Source organism: Equus caballus, chromosome 24, assembly GCF_041296265.1.
Source record: "Equus caballus isolate H_3958 breed thoroughbred chromosome 24, TB-T2T, whole genome shotgun sequence".
Taxonomy (NCBI): domain Eukaryota; kingdom Metazoa; phylum Chordata; class Mammalia; order Perissodactyla; family Equidae; genus Equus; species Equus caballus.
The window spans coordinates 47648631-47666611 of NC_091707.1; the positions used below are offsets into that span (position 1 = coordinate 47648631).

The 17981-nt window shown below is 41.3% G+C and overlaps 1 protein-coding gene across 38 annotated transcripts in view; it reads right to left on the reverse strand.

Moving 5' to 3' along the window:
* CATSPERB (cation channel sperm associated auxiliary subunit beta) overlaps positions 1–17981 on the reverse strand; it is a 138969-nt gene that overhangs the window by 34244 nt on the left and 86744 nt on the right. For 37 of the 38 annotated variants that reach the window (XR_011431954.1, XR_011431952.1, XR_011431953.1 and 34 more), the window contains 2 exons: positions 8025–8179; positions 5446–5600 (listed from right to left, as the gene is read on the reverse strand). The exons of the other annotated variant lie outside the window; for it this stretch is intronic. Coding sequence is in view for 34 of the 37 variants with exons in the window: in XM_070249406.1 (XP_070105507.1) it covers positions 5446–5600; positions 8025–8179 (310 nt within the window). In the remaining 3 variants the exon portion in view is untranslated. The remainder of the gene's footprint in view (positions 1–5445; positions 5601–8024; positions 8180–17981) is intronic. 38 annotated transcript variants of the gene reach the window in all.

Consider the following 17981-nt stretch of genomic DNA (forward strand, 5'->3'; position numbering starts at 1 on the left):
TTAAAAGGATTAATCTAACAAATAAATATTTACACTGCACTCAACAACAGGAAATTGTATTCTCCACAAGCACATATAGAATATTTACAAAAATTGAGCATAATAAATGGCCTAGTCCTAGGCCATTTAGAAAGTTTCAACCAATTTCAAAAATCAAACTTTCAAGAAACAGAAAACTCCAACTTAAACTGTTCCAGAAAATAAAATAAATCATTTATGAGGCTGGTAGAATCTTGTTAGCAAAATTATGCAATATTTATAGGTAATATACAATCACTAGGATAGGTGTATTCCAAGAATTTGAGGTTGGCTCAACATTAAATCCATAAGACAATTCACATTAAATAAATGGTTAAAGGAAAAAATTCTATAGATAAGCACATTAGATATAGAAGAAATATTTAATTGAAAATCAAAAATAAAACACCTCAAACTGAAAATGAATAAACCGATAAATGAAAAAAGATTTTAAAAAACTATAGAAAGGATAATATGTGATGGTGAAATATTTAAAACATTCTTTTAAAAGTCAGGAACTAGGGGCCGGCCCGGTGGCACAGCAGTTAAGTGCGCACGTTCCGCTTTGGCGGCCCAGGGTTTGCTGGTTCGAATCCCAGGTGCGGACCTACACACTACTTGTCAAGCCATGCTGTGGCAGGCATCCCACATATAAAGTAGAGGAAGATGGGCACAGATGTGAGCTCAGGGCCAGTCTTCCTCAACAAAAAGAGGAGGGTTGGCAGCAGATGTTAGTTCGGGGCTAACCTCAACAAAAAAAGAAACAACAAAGTCAGAACAACAGGAATAGTCTGTGGTCTGAATAGTCTGAATGTGTGTGTCCTCCTCAAATTCAAGCGTTATGACCTAATGCCCAAGGTGATGGCATTAGGTGGAGCTTCCAGTAGGCGATTTCTGTCATGAGGGTGGAGCTCTCATGAATGGGATTAGTGCCCTTATGAAAGAGGCTCCAGAGAGATCCTTGTCCCCTTCCACATGTGAGGACCCAAGCAGCAGCTGGCAATCTGCAGCCCAGAAGAGCGCCTTCACCAGAACACGACCATGCTGGCACCTGATCTTGGATTTCCATCTCCAGAACTGGGAGAAATGTATTTCTATAGTTTATAAGCCGCTCAGTCTGTAGTAATTTGTTATAGCAGCTCAAACAGACTAAGACACCCATTATCTTCATTTCTCTTAAACGAGGGCCTAGACGCTGTAGCATGAAAAAGGTGTAAAATGCTAAGAAATGTTAAGAATGAAACAAAACAAATTATTTGCGGGTAATGTGATTATTGACTCAGAAAAATACCTCAGGCCAGCCCCCTGGCATTGTAGTTAAGTTCAGTGTGCTCCACTTTGGCGGCCTGGGTTCATGGGTTTGGATCCCTAGTGCAGATATATACCACTTGTCAGCCATGCTGTGATGGTGACCCACATATAAAGTGGAGGTAGATTGGCACAGATGTTAGCTCAGGGTGAATCTTCCTCAAGCAAAAAAGGAGGGAGATTGGCAACAGATGTTAGCTCAGAGATAATCTTCCTCAGCAAAAAAAGAAAGAAAGAAAAATACCTCTACTTGAAAAACCCAAAAGAATATATAGAAAAAGCACTGGAATTTACAAAAAGAATTTAGCAAATTTGAAAATTTAAGATTGCTGTGCAAAGTCAATTACAAGACTTCCAATTTTGCTTTCAAAGTAGAAAGATGCAACAAAAAACAAAACAGATAACACAAAGGTCATCACTTTCCTTAACCTCATCAGAGAACTAAGGTTACAAGACAACCAACTAACCTGAAATCCAGGGGAACAAGCCGTTGCAAGGAAAGTGTGAGCACTAGATCAGTCTCACTTATGGAAGAGCATAGGAGGGAGAAACACAGTGCTGGCCCCAACACAAGCAAGCAAGAATTACCTGAATTGTAAAAAACTGCCAAGGCCAAGAATGTGAGTCTGGAATGTTGAGGCATGTTTCAAAGGGGCATCTGCACTCGCTTGCAAGTTTCTTCCCACAGGCTTCTCCAGAGGCTCATGAGAAAGATTGGGGCAGGTCAGCAGGCCAGAGAGAGCCCCTGCTGGTGGTGCAGGCAGCAAGGAGGATGGGAGGATGGGAGGAAACAGGCATGAGGCACCATCCGCTTCCCTGAACCTTCTTTCATAGGAAGCAAAAGCCACAAGCTCCAGGAGGTTGGCCATTTAACGCCTTTGTACACAGGCCTCAAAAGAGGTGATCAGTGACTGGGGAGGAGTATTTGGGGTTGGGGCGGCTGGCACTGAAGCTGGGCCCCCTCCCTCCTTCACCTTTCTCTCTTATGAAACAAGAGCTTTAAGCTCCTGGGAGAAAGAAAGCAGCGCCACTCATCCATGGGGCACAGGCAAAGACACATTACAGACAAGAGAAGGATAAAATGACAACTCTTGACCCCTTAAGGAGGGTCAGGAAGTTGTCTCGGCCTAAAATTCTAAGAGAACAAAGTAGAGTTATCTTACTGCTAGGAGAAGAGGAAGAAATTTCCACCCAAGATCTAACTGCAGATATAAGGCAGAATTTGGCTGCAAGAGGTAATTTCTATTAACAGGTTGTTGTGGGTTTTTTTTCTTAATAGAACTTGATAAGCTGAACCTACCATTTCGATGCAAAAACAAAGGCCAAGAAAAACCAGGAGGGGGTGCTATTCACATGAGTTTTATAGCTAGAGAAATTTAGTCAGCGTGATAAGGGCAAGACAAATACTACAATGAAATAGCAGAGAGACCAGAAACAGACCATTGCATATACAGAACCAAGACGTATGATGAGACACTGAAGATCAGTGGGGAAAGGAGGGACTGGGACGGGCTATCGGTTATCTATACATATAAAAAAAAGAAGGCCCTGCCCCGTGGTAGAGTGGTTAAGTTCATGTGCTCCGCTTTGGTGGCCTGGGGTTTGCTGGTTTGGATCCCAGCCTTGGACCTACACACTGCTCATCAAGCCATGCTGTGGTGGCGTCCCACATAGAAGAACTACAATGACCTACAACTAGGATCTACAACTATGTACTGGGGCTTTGGGGAGAAAAAAAAAAAAAAAGAGGAAGATTGGCAACAGACGTTAGCTCAGGGCCAATCTTCCTCATCAAAAAGCTTAGGAAAAAAAAGATAGAAAAAAATCAGATTCCCACTTCATACTACACACAACATCAATTCTAGATAGATTAAAAACTTAAAAATGAAAAGCAAAAGCTTAAAACTACTACAAGACAACACAGGAGAATAACTAAATAAATTGTGGCATATTCATGTGAGTGAACTACAGATAGAGACATCAATATGGAGTAATTTTAAAAGCATATGGCGTAATTTAAAAGGCATCATGTTGTACGAAAAAGGCAAGTCACAGAAGAAAGTATACATGGCTAAATAATACATTTGGCAAAACTCAAGAATATGTTTTGATACATATGCACATGTTAAAGCTATAAAGAAAAAAATTTTAAATGTTAACACGAAATTCAAGGCAATGCTCATCTTTAGGGGACTGGCATAGTGTTAGGGGTCGGGGAGAGGCAGGAAAGAAAAGGAAAGGAAAGACACTCAGAAGGACTGCCAGAGGGTGAAGGGTTGCAACAGAGCGACACGATTCCAGAGACTAGAGGTGATGGGCCTCGTTGTCACCAGCTGGAGGAGTGGCCTGGCCCCCTGTGAAGGACCCCATCAGAGGTCTCCATGAGGAGGACTTCTCGTCCCTTTATCTCACCTCCCTTCTTTCATCCAAACTCCGGAAGAGCTGGGAACCATAGCTATGTAGGAAGGAGGAAATGAACCAGAAAATCATAAGGATGAGAAATACTCCACCTCGCCACCCTCCAGGCTCCCTGGTCGGGATCAGGCCCAAACGGGCTGGGAAATAAATTTAAATTGGGGAAGAGTTTGAAGTTTTTTTAAAACACTGGACAGGAATGGAGTCATGTGATCATTAGACTGACTTCAACTTTTTTAAACCAAGGAAAGGTTTAGTCACTCTCTAAGAGAAAAGCTACGGGACTTGCTGATAATCCTCTCGGGGTAGAGAGGAATAAGTCCACAGAAGGGATTTGAAGAGACAGTAGGAGGAAAATAAAGTTAGCTCTCCAGCTTGTTCAGTAAAATTACACACAAATCAATCCAGTTATTGATCTAATTAAAAGTCTTCAATGCTTCCTCCTTTCTTGGAATAACGTCCAAATTTCTTACTGGTACTGAAATGGCCCTCCCTGACCTGTCTCCACTCGCTCAAAGACTTTTCTCCTTTGTTCACGACACTGCAGTCACTCTGGTTTTCTCAAACACACATCCTGCTCCTTTCGGCCTGGGGGCCTTTCCCACACTGTTCCCCTAGTCTGGAACCTTCCCCCCACAACCCCCTCCCTTCATCCTCATTCTTCCAATCACATCTTAAACATCCCTTCCTCTGAGAAACCTTCCAAGATCCTCCAAACGAAGGCTCAACCCCCAGGAAAATACTCTGTCAATGCTATACACTCCTCTGGTGTAGACTTACGTCAACTGTAGTGACATAACCGTGTGCAAGGTCATGGAGTGCATGGGCTTGACTGTCTTCTTCACCGCCCCACCAGCACCTACCATAGTGCCCTGTGTGTAGTAGGTGTTAAATAACTATTGTGGAAGAGACGACTGAAGGGCTCACCCTGCTTCACCCCCTGACAACCTAGATATCTGCCTTTGACCTGCCGCTGACTTTGGACTTTGTGATATTATGTCTGATCCCAGTCTTCCTCTCCACCTCCCAGTGAGCGCCCCATGGTGCGTGGAGTTGTTGGCTATGGGACAAGATATGTATCGACAGCCCAAAACATACGATATACAGATTTCAACCTGATGGAATAAGGCCCACCACATTTGCAGTAGGGTGAGCTTCTGGTAATCTGAAATGGTGCCCTTTCTGGCTGTTAGATTCGGGGGGCAGGGTGTAGACTTCATATTGTCCTTCAAAGAGATGTTTTAGGCCCTAAAGATCATAAAGCTTTAAGGGTCATTGGCTTTTGCCGATATCTTAGAAGTAAGCATTCCTGGGAATTCTGCATACCCTGCCATGCAGAATATCATGCAAGATGGCCTCCACGGTGTTAGAGGTGTTTGTCTTTGGGATAAACAAGAATTGCCATGTGCATGAACTCTGTGGATAGACAGTACCCAGTGTAGCCCAGAACGTCTTTGATACTCAAGATGACAAACATACATTTCTATAGCTTGGCCTGTTGGTGCTGATGTAACTGGCCCATGTTTCCAAAATTGGGGCATCATGCAAGGCACCTTGTAGGCTATAAATGTTATTTGACCTTATGAGGAATCAAGAAAAGACTTACTCTATTTGAATCCCAAAATTACCCAAAACGTAGGCTCAAAATTTAGAATCTAGAAACCAGTGCACAATCTAAACAAACGGGAGGCAGATAGTAACCACCTGGAGTGGATCTCTTTTCCAAAGTGAATGTTGTTGAATTGCTTGGTGTGTATACTGTCCTTAGGCTCATTAGCGGGTACATACGCATAAAAGATCATTTCATTTAAGGTGATATGCTGTGGAGCAAGGGCAGTCTCAAAGCCCATATCAGGAGCCTGGAATGGGGAAAAAGAAAATATCGTACTTAAACTATTTTATATTTCAGTTATGACAAAAGGCATATATCAGATCTGTTTCCACTTCACATTGAAACAACAGTGTTTTGCTTATCAATAGGAGTAATAGTTCAACATGTTCTGTTTGAATGTCCACGTGGGTGCAAGGGAAAATGCATTTTTCTGTTGAGGAGGAAAAGGGATGCTGAGCAGTAAGATTCCATTTAAGACTCCTGTGGCGTTGTAGAAGGCAGAGATTAAGGGCGTGCGGAGACTGGAGTGTCTTCCAGCGTGTGTGTAGGAGGCATCCGGAGGTGCAGATTTTAGAACATGGTTCTTGGAGTTATACTTAAGAAAGGGGCTGCGACGTACTGCTCTCCACTGAAAGCTCCTGCTCCCGGTCTCATGCTAGTGACTGCACAGCCACTGAGCTCCCAGCTCCGGAGGCATACGCCCTCTCCTTTCCTCCGGTTTGCAAGGCTTTTCCTCACAGTCAACACGGGCATCTTTGGCCCGGATTTCTGACCCACAGGTCTTCTTTTCAACACACCCTTCTCCGATCCTGATCCTTTCCAGCTTTGGGAACTTTTAAGGGTGAGAAGAGAGGTGGGGACCAGCACCAAAGGGCATATTGGTGTTGACCTTGTTGCTGTGACATGATGATGTGTGGTAGTGCAGACTGGGTGGGGCGCAGCCGTCAAAAGGTGCTTTCGAGACCCATTTTCTGTCATGCCTTTTAGTCTGTTAAATTGGGAACCCACTGAGAAGGGGAGAGAGTGGGACACAGATGCAAGGAGAATAAATGTGGGACTGAACAGATGGCTTAAGGACTCTGAAAAGGCTGCAAATGCTTTAGAATTCTGTATGACATTCTAGCCGGGAAGTGGCAAGAATATCCCATGGAAAGTGTGTGCAAGTTCACTGAATGGTGATGTAGGGACGAAAGCACAGGCCCTGGAACCTGCGGTCTGGACAGGTGCCTGATGCCAGCAACTAACCAGCGGGGGATGTAATCTGGGGTAAGTCATTTAGCCTCGCTGTGCCTCACTTCCCTCATCAGCAAAATGAGGATAAATAGTTATAAAGATTAGGAGCTCCCACAGCGCCCAGCACATCCTCAGAGCCAAATAAAGGCTAGTGATTATTTGGATCCCAAGAGGATGCATGCACACTTTGTTTGGGGGCTGGAGGGGTAATCGTGAGTGTGAGTTCCTTGAATTTGTCCTGAGAATAAAAACCCCACTGGTTTTTGATTTTAATAATTTAAACTTTCTCACAAGAGAACCAGGACATTTTGTACATATTGTGGAGTTAGTGAAAAACTGAGTTAGCTATTTCTTGGTTAGTTCCACCGTCCCACTCATGTCATTTGGTTTGTGTCTATGTGGAGCCTACACCACAGACTGGCAAATACACAGGGAGTCATGTGGCGGCATCTTATTGTTACAAGGACGTTCCCACCTCACTGTCTACACCACCCTCTCAACTGCAGTCTTAGCCTGGTGATTTGGAACAATCAGTCAACACTAGGGCTGTGCTTTATTCTGTTTCCTTTAGGCCCAAAGGGCTCATTTTTATTAAATCTCAGTTAAAAAATCTGTTTGATTCTTTGTTGATATATTGAAGAGAGTTCATTTTCACGACAGTGTGCCCAGTGATGAGTTCTTAGGCATATATACCTTCACAAGTGGCACAGCATGCATTATAATTACTAGAAAAATCTGTATGTAGTGTCATCTGTGAAAAATGATAACAACTCCTTCCTATGTGAGCATTAGGAGAGGAAGAAACGGAGGGCAGGGTCAAGATAAAGAAGAAACGTAAACCAGTGGGAAAATAGAACTCAAGTTTCTTCAAGGTCAGGCTTGGGAGGTAGAGAATGAAGCCCAGGAAGAGCCTGGCTTGGGAGTAATGCATCCAGCTTAGACTATGTGGTGGCGTTTTCTGTGAAGATATTCGTGTGAAGATATCCTGGGTTGCGTTAAATTTCTATAACCCTGTATGCGACTTGAGAGAAGATTTTAGAGATGTTCCCTGGTATATGGAGGCTTTTCTTTTAGTTAAACAGAGCAAAGTACGTTGATAAGAGTCTGTCCCAGGGAGAGAACTTCCCCATTTTCCCATTATTCTGTGTATAGAATGTGGCATCTATTCTTATTTATTTATTTATTTTTAATTGCAGTAAGATTGGATTATAACCTTATAAAGCTTTCGGAGGTACATTATAATATATTCCCAATTCTGTGTAGATTACATCATGTTCACCACCAAAAACGAATTATAGTGCATCCCCTCCCAGGGGAGCCTAATCACCCCTTTTGCCCTCCCCACCCCGCTTCCCCCATGGTAACCACCAATCCAGTCTCCCTTGCGGCATCTATTCTTAAAACAAGGCACACTGTTTCAACGCCTTAGATCACTGACCTGGCCAAAAATACCTCTAAAATTTCCAAAGGCCGCGAGTGACCCACCAGCTTCAAAACGGTCTGGAGTCAGTTTATGTATGAATCCCATGTGGTCATAGTATAATGTGAAAATTTTATCAGAAATGGATCCGATTTTACTATATTGTTCTAACCCTATCAGGAAAGAAACAGAAGTCTCTTAATATTGATGTGGTACAACTAGGGAACTCAATACTCTACCTTGTAAAAACTCCCTCAATTAAACTAACACGCGGGAGTAGGGCTCTGAGACTCCGGAATTAGTAAAATACAGGTTAGTCTTTGTTACATCCCTGGAAAGTCTTTTCTAGGCTCCGTTTGGTTATAGAATCGGCTCACTGAAGTAGGTGAAAAACAGAGGGAGGGGCTGTTTAAGAGATCTAGAGGAAAAGAGGTTAGCTCCACCTCACAGTGGTTTCTTTTCCTAATACCAGGAAATCAGATTCCTGAATAAGCGGGAGGCAGGGAGAAAACAACCCTCAGGAGGGGAAGGGGAATTATCAATGGAGACCATTGGGTCATTAGCTATGCTAGGATTAACACGTGGAACCGAATTTGGCGTGCTGTGTTTCTCTCGAGCCTTAGGACAACACGTGGAGAGGCCCTGGCAGGAATCTGGTACTACAGCAGCATTCATTCAGCCAACAGACACCAATCCAGAGGAAGAGAGAGCCGCCTCCTGCATGGAGCCACAGCGAAAGCTCGGGTCCTGGGATGAGACAGGCTGATTTCCACACCCCTCCCCACCAACCCTCCCTAGCTCAGCCAGTCTCTCCTGCTCCATTCGCCTGTCCTTGATCCCTTAAACGTTTGGAGCGCCCCAGCACTCAATTCTTAGGTCTTTTCTCTGTCTCTGGAGATCCTGCCCAGTTTTAGGATTTTAAATCCATCTTTATGTGGATGATTCCCATATTTAAACCTCCCAACTTATTCTCTTCCCTAAACTCCTGACTTACATACCTGCCTACTGACAGCTCCTGAGCCATGTCCGTCGGGCATCTCAAGTTCAACTCATCCCAAACCAGACTCGTAGTCCACACACAAACCTCCATCCTCAGCCCTCCTCATCTCCAGCAAGGGCAGCTGCATGATTCCTGCTGCTCAGCCCAAAAACCTTGGTGTGGTTCTTAATTCCTCTCTTCCTCTCACACATCTAATCCATCAGCAAATCCTATTGACTCTGGTCTCCAAATATCTATAGAACCCAACCACTTCTCACCACTTCCACCACCATCACCCTGCACGAGCCAATAAGAGAAATACATACAGAGAGATTTATCATGAGGAATTAGCCCATACAATTACGGATGCTGAGAACTTCTATGATCTGCTGTCTGTAAGCTAGAGAACCAAAGGCCCAAGAATCAGGGGAGCCGATGGTGAAACTCTCAGTTGGAGGCTAAAGGCCTGAGAATTGGGGGGTCACGGGTGCAAGTCCCAATCCAAGGGCAGGAGAAGACCGATGTCCCAGTTCAGCAGGCAGACAGGCAGCAATAGGGGTGAACCCCTCTTTCCTCCACCTTTTTGTTCTATTTAGGCGCTTAATGGACTGGATGATGCCCGCCCAAATCAGGGAGGGCAGTCTACTTTACTGGGTCCACTGATTCAAACGCTAAACTCATCCAGAAACGCCCTCACAGACACACCCAGAAACAGCATTTGGTCTGGGCATCCCTTGGCCCAGTCAAGTTGACACACAAAACTAATCATTACAATTGCTAACGTCCAATGGCATATTTCATCTATAAACACTTTTTTTTCACTTTTTAACGCCTTGGAAATTGAAATGTATTTTATAATTGATATGTCTTACGGTGTCCACCAGGTGGCACTGATGCCATAGTGGTCAACTGACTACTCACGCGTACACTTTGTCTCAGCTCTTTACATTATCATCACTTTTGAGTTTCCTGAATCACTGGAGTAACACACGTTGAGTTTTACTGCTGCTTAAAATGACTTAAAAAATACGACATTACAATTTGACATCGAAACAAAGTTACTGTGGGTGCAGCAAGAAAGGAAAACAAAGCAGGGCATGTATTTATCAATAAAGCAAAGGTCACTGGAAGAGTTACTGTGATTCCCCATTTTCTTGTAGAACAACCACTAAGTATTTTATAGGACCTAAGAAAGGGAGAATCTCACAAGCAGATGAAATGGCGTAAGTTTTACTGCTGAGATACATGCAAAATGACTGCCTTAGCACACCCCAGGCAGTGCAACTGGAGGCGAGGGAAACAATGTCACAGTAATCCCTTAAAACATTGTGTTAAGTTTAATTGGAAGAGCTATTCTGTGTGTTAATAGCATCTTACAACCAGTGAGTCTCGGATTTAACGAAATACAGTGTTTACAACATTCTTGTGTTGGCTTTGCATAAGAATTACTAGATAAGTTGTTTCCAAATTCTCAGGTAATACTATTCTTCCCTGAAGGTCTGTAGAAGAAGATGTGATGTTCATTGTTGCAGCTGGAAAATGCACGGCTGATTCGATTTTTGTGCCTTTAAAGTTAACATTTTCTATTTCAAATAATTCAGAACAGTATTTTTGCTATTATTATTGGCTTGTTTTGCTTTCAGTTTAAAAAATTAGTGTCTTATTATCAATTTGATTTCCTTTGTTCCTCCTATTCCAGTATCTATCCATTCATCCATTCACATCAGAGGGCTACTATGTACCAGGAAGTGTTGGCAAAATAGAGAAAGCGAGCCAATGCCTCTGTTCAACTGGAAATTCCTCCAACTTGGAGTTTCTCAATTTTCAGCATCTGTATTTATCACTTTAGATTCTTTCTACTTATTTATTCATTCTGTAATCTGGATGTGTTTCCATAGTTTACAATTTGTAATAGTTTATCATTTATATTGACAATTTAGTTTTCTTAGGTGTTATTTTTACTGTTTCCAAAGTAATCTTGCTTAGTCTATTTTGATTTTCATTTCACAATATGTGCTGTTTATTCTCGATTTGCTCATTCCTCCAGATCCATTCTCAGACTTTCTTTTTTCTGTTTGGTGCACTGGAAAACTGACCCCTGTGAATTGCAATACTTGTGCTCTGTTTCCAGCTGGCATCTGATTGGGTTTGGCCAGTGAAAGGCACTAGCAGGAGATAAGAACGAGGGAAGGAGAGAGAAGTCTGCCTATCTGTCTGTGTATCTATCTATCTACCTACCTACCTATCTATCTATCTGTAGATCTATCTATCTATTATCTATTTATTTGCCTTACCCCTTTAATCAAAGGCACTGTAATGGCTTTCTTCCCTTGCTCCGGATATTTTAATATCCTTGTTGGTTTTTTTTTTCTCTTTTCTTTTTTTTTTTATGCTTTATCTCCCCAAATCCCCCCTGGTACATAGTTGTATATCTTAGTTGCAGGTCCTTCTAGTTGTGGCATATGGGACACCACCTCAACGTGGCCTGACGAGCCGTGCCATGTCCACGCCCAGGATCTGAACCCTGGGCCGCCGCAGTGGAACGCGTGAACTTAACCACTCGGCCACAGGGCGGCCCCTCCTTGTTGGTTCTTTTAACTTTGTCTGCCCCTCTGCAAATCGTCCCCTTATAAGTGTTCTTCACGTGAAACCCCTGAGTGGAATGATGTTTCCTGCCAGGATCACTACTGATATAGAATTTTTACCAGAAATTTCCCTAGAAAACAGAATATCAAGGTGGGATTCTGGGACTGAGCTGCTCACATGTCTAAGGAACGCACAGATTACCTCATACTTATAGATATTGTGACAGTGGCAAGCCATAGCAAGCAAAGGCATCACAATTACTCCAATTATTATTGGTACTAGCATGGGATGGAGCGTGTCTGTGGAGGGAAAGACTTTAGGTGATTAAATGGGGTGGCTGTACTTGACTACAATGATAACCACAGTTTTTACAAAGATTGTGGGGTGGTATGACTTTTACAGATGTATTGGAGAGCTTACAAGTAAAAAAAAGCTTATGACCTTGAATATCCAACTCAAGGTTAGAGTAGAGAACCTGACAGCCATCTGGGGAAAAAAATGATCCTCACCTCATATCGCACACAAAATTAGAAATTTTACATAGGCTTATATAGGAAATCTAAAACAATCTGCTAGAAGAAAACAGGAGAACATCTTCACAAGTTTGGGATAGCAAAGAGTTCTTAAACAGGATACAAGAAGCAAGAAGTACTAAACATAAAAGATTAATAAATTGAACTTTTAAAAGTCAATCTTTTTTTCATCAAAAGACACTGGGGAAAGAACAAAAAAGACAAGCCACTGATTGGGAAAAGACATTTGCAAGTCACATTTCTAAAAAAGGACTCATCCATAATACATTAAAAATTCATAAAAATCAATAAGAAAAAATTAATCTGATCAAAATGATAAAAAAAAGACTTGAAGAGACAATTTACAAAAAAGAATATAAAAATGGCCAGTGAACATATGAAATCGTGCTCAATATTATTACTCACGCAAACTAAATCTTCAGTGAGATACCATTACAAACTCACCATAATGGCTCACTATTTAAAAGACTAACAATACTAAGTGTTGGTGAACAAACAGAATTCCTTCATGTTGCTGGTAGGACGATACATTGCTACAATCAATTTGAAAACATGTTGGCACTTAGCGTTTTTTTCCATAAAAAGCTAAACAAACATTTACTTTACGATACAGCAATTCTGTCCCTAAGTATATACCAAACAGCAATGAAAGCTCTGTCCAGCCAAAGACTTACACAAAAATGCTCGTAGCCGCTTTATTTATAACAGGCCCCAAATGGAACAATTCAAATACCCAGGAGCAGTAGAATGGATAAACAAACTGTAGTTTAGTCATACAGTGGAAGACTGCATAGCAGGTGTATTGACAGGAAAGTGGCATGAGGGAGCTCTCTAGAATGCTGGAAATGCTCTGCATCATGCTCTACTCTCCAATCCCTCCTAATAATATTCATAGTCACTTCTGTTATTTCACGATCACATGAGGCCTGATTGTCAGGTTCCTAAGCCCTGTCTCAACAAATGATTCAGACAAGTAAACCGCAACGATTAACCTTGATACCAACAGAAACTGAACAAAAGTTTTATTGACAGAATAGAGAACAATAAACATAGTGGTGAAAATCTGAGGAAACAGAACCAGAATTTTGTGGTCTCTCCTTGTCCTTGAACAAGGAAGGACCAATAGAGGAGATTGGACACCCATGAAACCTGCTTCTGCTGGTGAGCATCAGGGACACAATTTGAGGGCCAAGAAACCATGCTTTCTGACGTCATATCAGAAACCTTTAGAAAGCTTGTGGTTTAAAATCATATCAGAGACTTGAAGGCCGGAAGAGACTGGTTTTAAGCTAGACAGTCAAGAATCTTGTCAATGATAAAAACAAACAAAATAACAGTCTCACTCTCGTCTGGGAGACAATCAGTGTTTTTCCCACTCTGGCTAGACCTAATCAGATGTCTCCAAATTTACTCCAATCTCCAAATTTACCTGCTAATCTGCAAAGTGCTACTTGAGCATTTTTTGGGAAGACTGTTTTTCTGAGGGTATATCTCCCTTGCCTATTAAGTTACTGAATTTCAGCTTTATTTCTGATACAATTGGTAGCCTCACTATCTTATGAATGCCTGACAAAATGAGCCCAAAAACCAAAATATGTATGAAAACTATAAACCACTCTGAAGAAAACACAGGAGTAAATCTTCATGATCACAGATTAGGCAATGGTTTCTAAGGTATGACACCAAAAGTGCAAGCAAGAAAAGGAAAATTAGATATATTGGACTTCATCAGAATTAGAAAGCCCCATCAAGAAAGTGAAAAGATAACTCACAGAACGAAAAAAAATACATGCTAATCATATATCTAATAAGGGACTTATATCCAGAATATTTAAAGTATTCTTACAACTCGACAATAAAAACACAATTAACTCAATTTAAAAATGGGCAAAGGATTTGAATAGACATCTCTAAAGAAGGTATACAAATGGCCAATAAACGCATAGAAAGACATTTAACATCATTAGTCACTAGGGAAATTCAAATCAAAACCACAATGAGATACAATTTCTCACCTAGTAGGATAACAAAATACAGACAGACAAGAATAAGTGTTGGTGAAGATGTGGAAAAATAATCCTACATTGCTGGTGGGAGTGTAAAATGGTACAGCCTCAGTTTGGCAGCTTCTCAAAATGTTAAACAGAGTAACCACATGACCCAGCAATTAGACTCCTGGGTATATACCCAAGAAAATTGAAAGCATATTTCTACGCAAAAGCTTGTATACAGATCTTCATAATAGCATTATTCCTAATAGCCAAAAAGTGAAAAAAAAATTAAACATCTATCAACCCAAATATTCCGATAAGTGGATAAACAAAACATGCTATATTCATAAAATGGAATGTTATTCAGTCGTAAAAAGGAACGAAACACTGATATATGCCACAACATAGACAAAACTTGAAGACATTATGTTAAGTGAAATAAGCCAGTCACAAAAGGACAAATACTGTCTGATTCCACATATTGGAGGTACCTGGAGCAGTCAATTTGTAAGGACAGAAAGTAGCGTCCAGGGGCTGGAAGAAGGAAGAATGGAGAGTTATTGTTTAGTGGGTACAGAATTTCACTTTGGGAAGACGGAAACGTTCTGGAGGGAGATGGATGGTGGAACTGGTGGTACAACAGAGGAATATACTTCATGTCACTGAACTGTGAACTTAAAAATGGTTAAAGGACTAAATTTTGTGTAATGTATATTTTACCATAAAAATAAACAAATAGCAAAAACCAAAACCACCAGTAGCAGTGAAAAAAGGAAAAGGAATGATGTTATGCCAAAATGTAGAAAAGTATGAGCTAAGGAAAGAAAGAGAAAATTCTGCTGTAATAGGTCACATTATGCTACATCCAGCCCTTTGAGGCAATACATTGAGAGAAGGAAGATAAATCAACAGAATCCTGAGGACTCTCAGTTACACCCTCCTAACAAGAGGGAAGTTGATAGTGGATGAGATGGTACCCAAAGGAAAAGTAAAGGGAAAAGTCAAGCTCTCTTGAGTGAAGCCAGGTTATTACCAAGGCACTGTCCTGAGTTGAGAGAAGGCGCCCACGTCCTACGTAACGAGATGAAACAAATGGGTCTCAAGAATAATTCATGTACGCTACATCAGAGCAAACAGAAGATCCGACCAGTGCTGCACACTCTAATGATGAAGAAGAGAAAAAGAGGAGGAGGAGGGGGAGAGATGGAAGGAGGAGAAGAGGTGAGGAAGGAAAAGAAGTAAGGAAGAAGGTGGGGAAACGGGAGAGGGGAGGCAAGAAAAGTCAGGGAGGGCAGGACTGACAGCACGTAAAAGATAGAAAGAATCCAGCTGAGACAAAGCTTTCCCAAGGTAAGAGGTAAACTTCCTTCCCTATTTTTCATCAAAAGACATTAATAAATTAATAGGTTCACCAAAACAAGATCCCAAGGACCCAATAATTGAATGACAAAAATGAAAATGACAAAGCAGATCAGAGAGATACACAAATAAATTGAGAACCACGTCCAATAATCGTTCTAGGCTCCAAGACTGGTCACCAAATTCAGCTGAGTTGGAAAAGAGTGGGCATCTGTCAATAGGTCAATCAGTATTAACTGTGCAAGCAAACTGAGAGGAGCTACATGGGCTCAATCGATAAAATCACAACATCACCAAATCAAGTAGACAGAGAGCCATATATCATTTACCCAACTCACCTCTTATGAGCTGTATGGTCTCGGTTGCATCAGTTTAATCTGTAAAAGCAAGCTAACATTACCTGCTTCAGCTATTCTGTTACGAATATTAAATGAGATGATATCTGTAACATCTCGAGCACAATTGTAGTTCAATAAGTAGGAGCTATTATTATCTGTCTTTTGGGAAAGTAAAACATCACTGAAATTGTAAATGAGAATATAGCATGATGATCCAGGGTCCCCTTTCTTTAGGGCTGTTCATAGCATCCTATTTTTGTAGATCCTAAAAATCCATCACCCCCAGCGGATTCTGGGAAGACAGCAGAGTAGGAAGCACCAGGAATCTGTCTCCCCATCTGGACAATTGCACTGGCAGAATCTATCTGATGTAACTACTTTGGAACTCTGGAGTCTATTCAAGGCTTGCAGCTTCCAGAGAAGGCTTGGATGGTAAAATGTGGTTAATTTCAGCTCTTAGCACAGTAGAAGCTACCCATCCTCCACCACTAGCCACCTGGGAGGCAACTGTGCATGCGTTCCTGGGGAAGTTGCACACAGCCTGTGGGAGTCAGGGTGGGCAGAAAAAGACTCTGTCCTCCAGATCTTGGGGTTCTGTGCTCTGACTGCTGCTTCTGATACAGAGGTGCAGATAAAAAGGAGGGTGGCCATTGTTGTTGTACCTCCCCCCATTTTTGAAAGTGATTGAAGTGACTCCCCCCCCAAAAGTGACTTCCAGAGAATTTAAAGGGTCTGGGCCCTTCCCCTCTCCTTTAGTTTTCTCTTTTGGGAGCCAGACATTAAAGATTAGGACATTTGAGCTATTATCAACAAGACAAGAGATAACAAGTATAGGCAAGGATATGGAGAAAAGGGAACTCTTGCATAGCATTGGTGGGAATGTAAATTGGTGCAGCCACTATGGAAAATAGTGTGGAGATTTCTTGAAAGATTAAAAATAGAACTACCAATTCCACTTCCAGGTATATATCCAAAAGAAATGAAATTACTATCTTGAAGAGCTATCTGCAGCCCCATGTTCACTGCAGCATTAATCACAATTGTCAAGACATGGAAACAACCTACGTGTCATCAACAGGTGAATGGATAAAGAAAATGTGGCACATATATACGATGGAATATTATTCAGCTACAAAGAGAAGGAAATCCTGCCATTTGCAACAACACGGATGAAACTTGAGGGTATCATGCTAAGCGAAATGTCAGACAGAAAAAGACGAATACTGTATGACCTCACTTATGTGGAATCTATTTTTAAAAAGTCAAACTCATAGAAATAGAGAGTAGAAAGGTAGCTGTCAGGGGTGTGGTGGTGGTAGTGTTGGTGGGGATGGGTGAAGACGGTCAAAAGGGACGAACTTCTGGTTATAAGATGAATAAGTTCTGCAGATGTAGTGTACAGCGTGGTGACTACAGTTAACAATACTATATTGTCTTTTTCAAAGTTGCTAGAAGAGATCTTAAAAGTTCTCACCATACACAAAAAATTGTAACTATGTGAGGCGAGAGATACATTAACTAACTTTATTGTGGTAATCATTTGAATATATATATATATAAAATCATTATTTTGTACATCTTAAACGTACACGATGTTATATGTCAATTATATCTCAGTAAAGCTGGGGAAAAAAGACTAGGACATTCCAAAGCAATTCCATATATGAGGAAAATTAGAAAGTGACCATGTGTGCCCCAGGAAAAGCACAGGCTCAGGAAAGACCTGAGAAGAACTTAAGTTTACATCTCAGGCTGATCCTTGGCACAAAGACAGTCCACAACAATAAAAAAGAAACCACCTAAAACAATAAAAAAAGAAAACACTTGGGGATGGAGAGAATCTCATTTCCAGAGTTACAACTTTATTAGATTTAAATATCCAGTTTTCACCAAAAATTCACAAAACACACACAAAAAAGCAGGAAAATATGGCCTCTTCAAAGGAAAAAAATAAATCAACAGAAACTGTCCCTGAAAAGGATTTGATGGTAGATCTATTAGACACTGACATTGAAACAATTCTTGTAAAGCTGTTCAAAGAACTAAAGGAAGATGTGGAGAAAGTCAAGAAAATGGTGTATGGACAAAATGGAATATCAATAAAGAGACAGAAAACCTAAAAAAGTCAAAAAGAAAAGTGGGCACTGAAAAGTACAATAACTGAAATGAAAAATTCACCTGAGGGATTC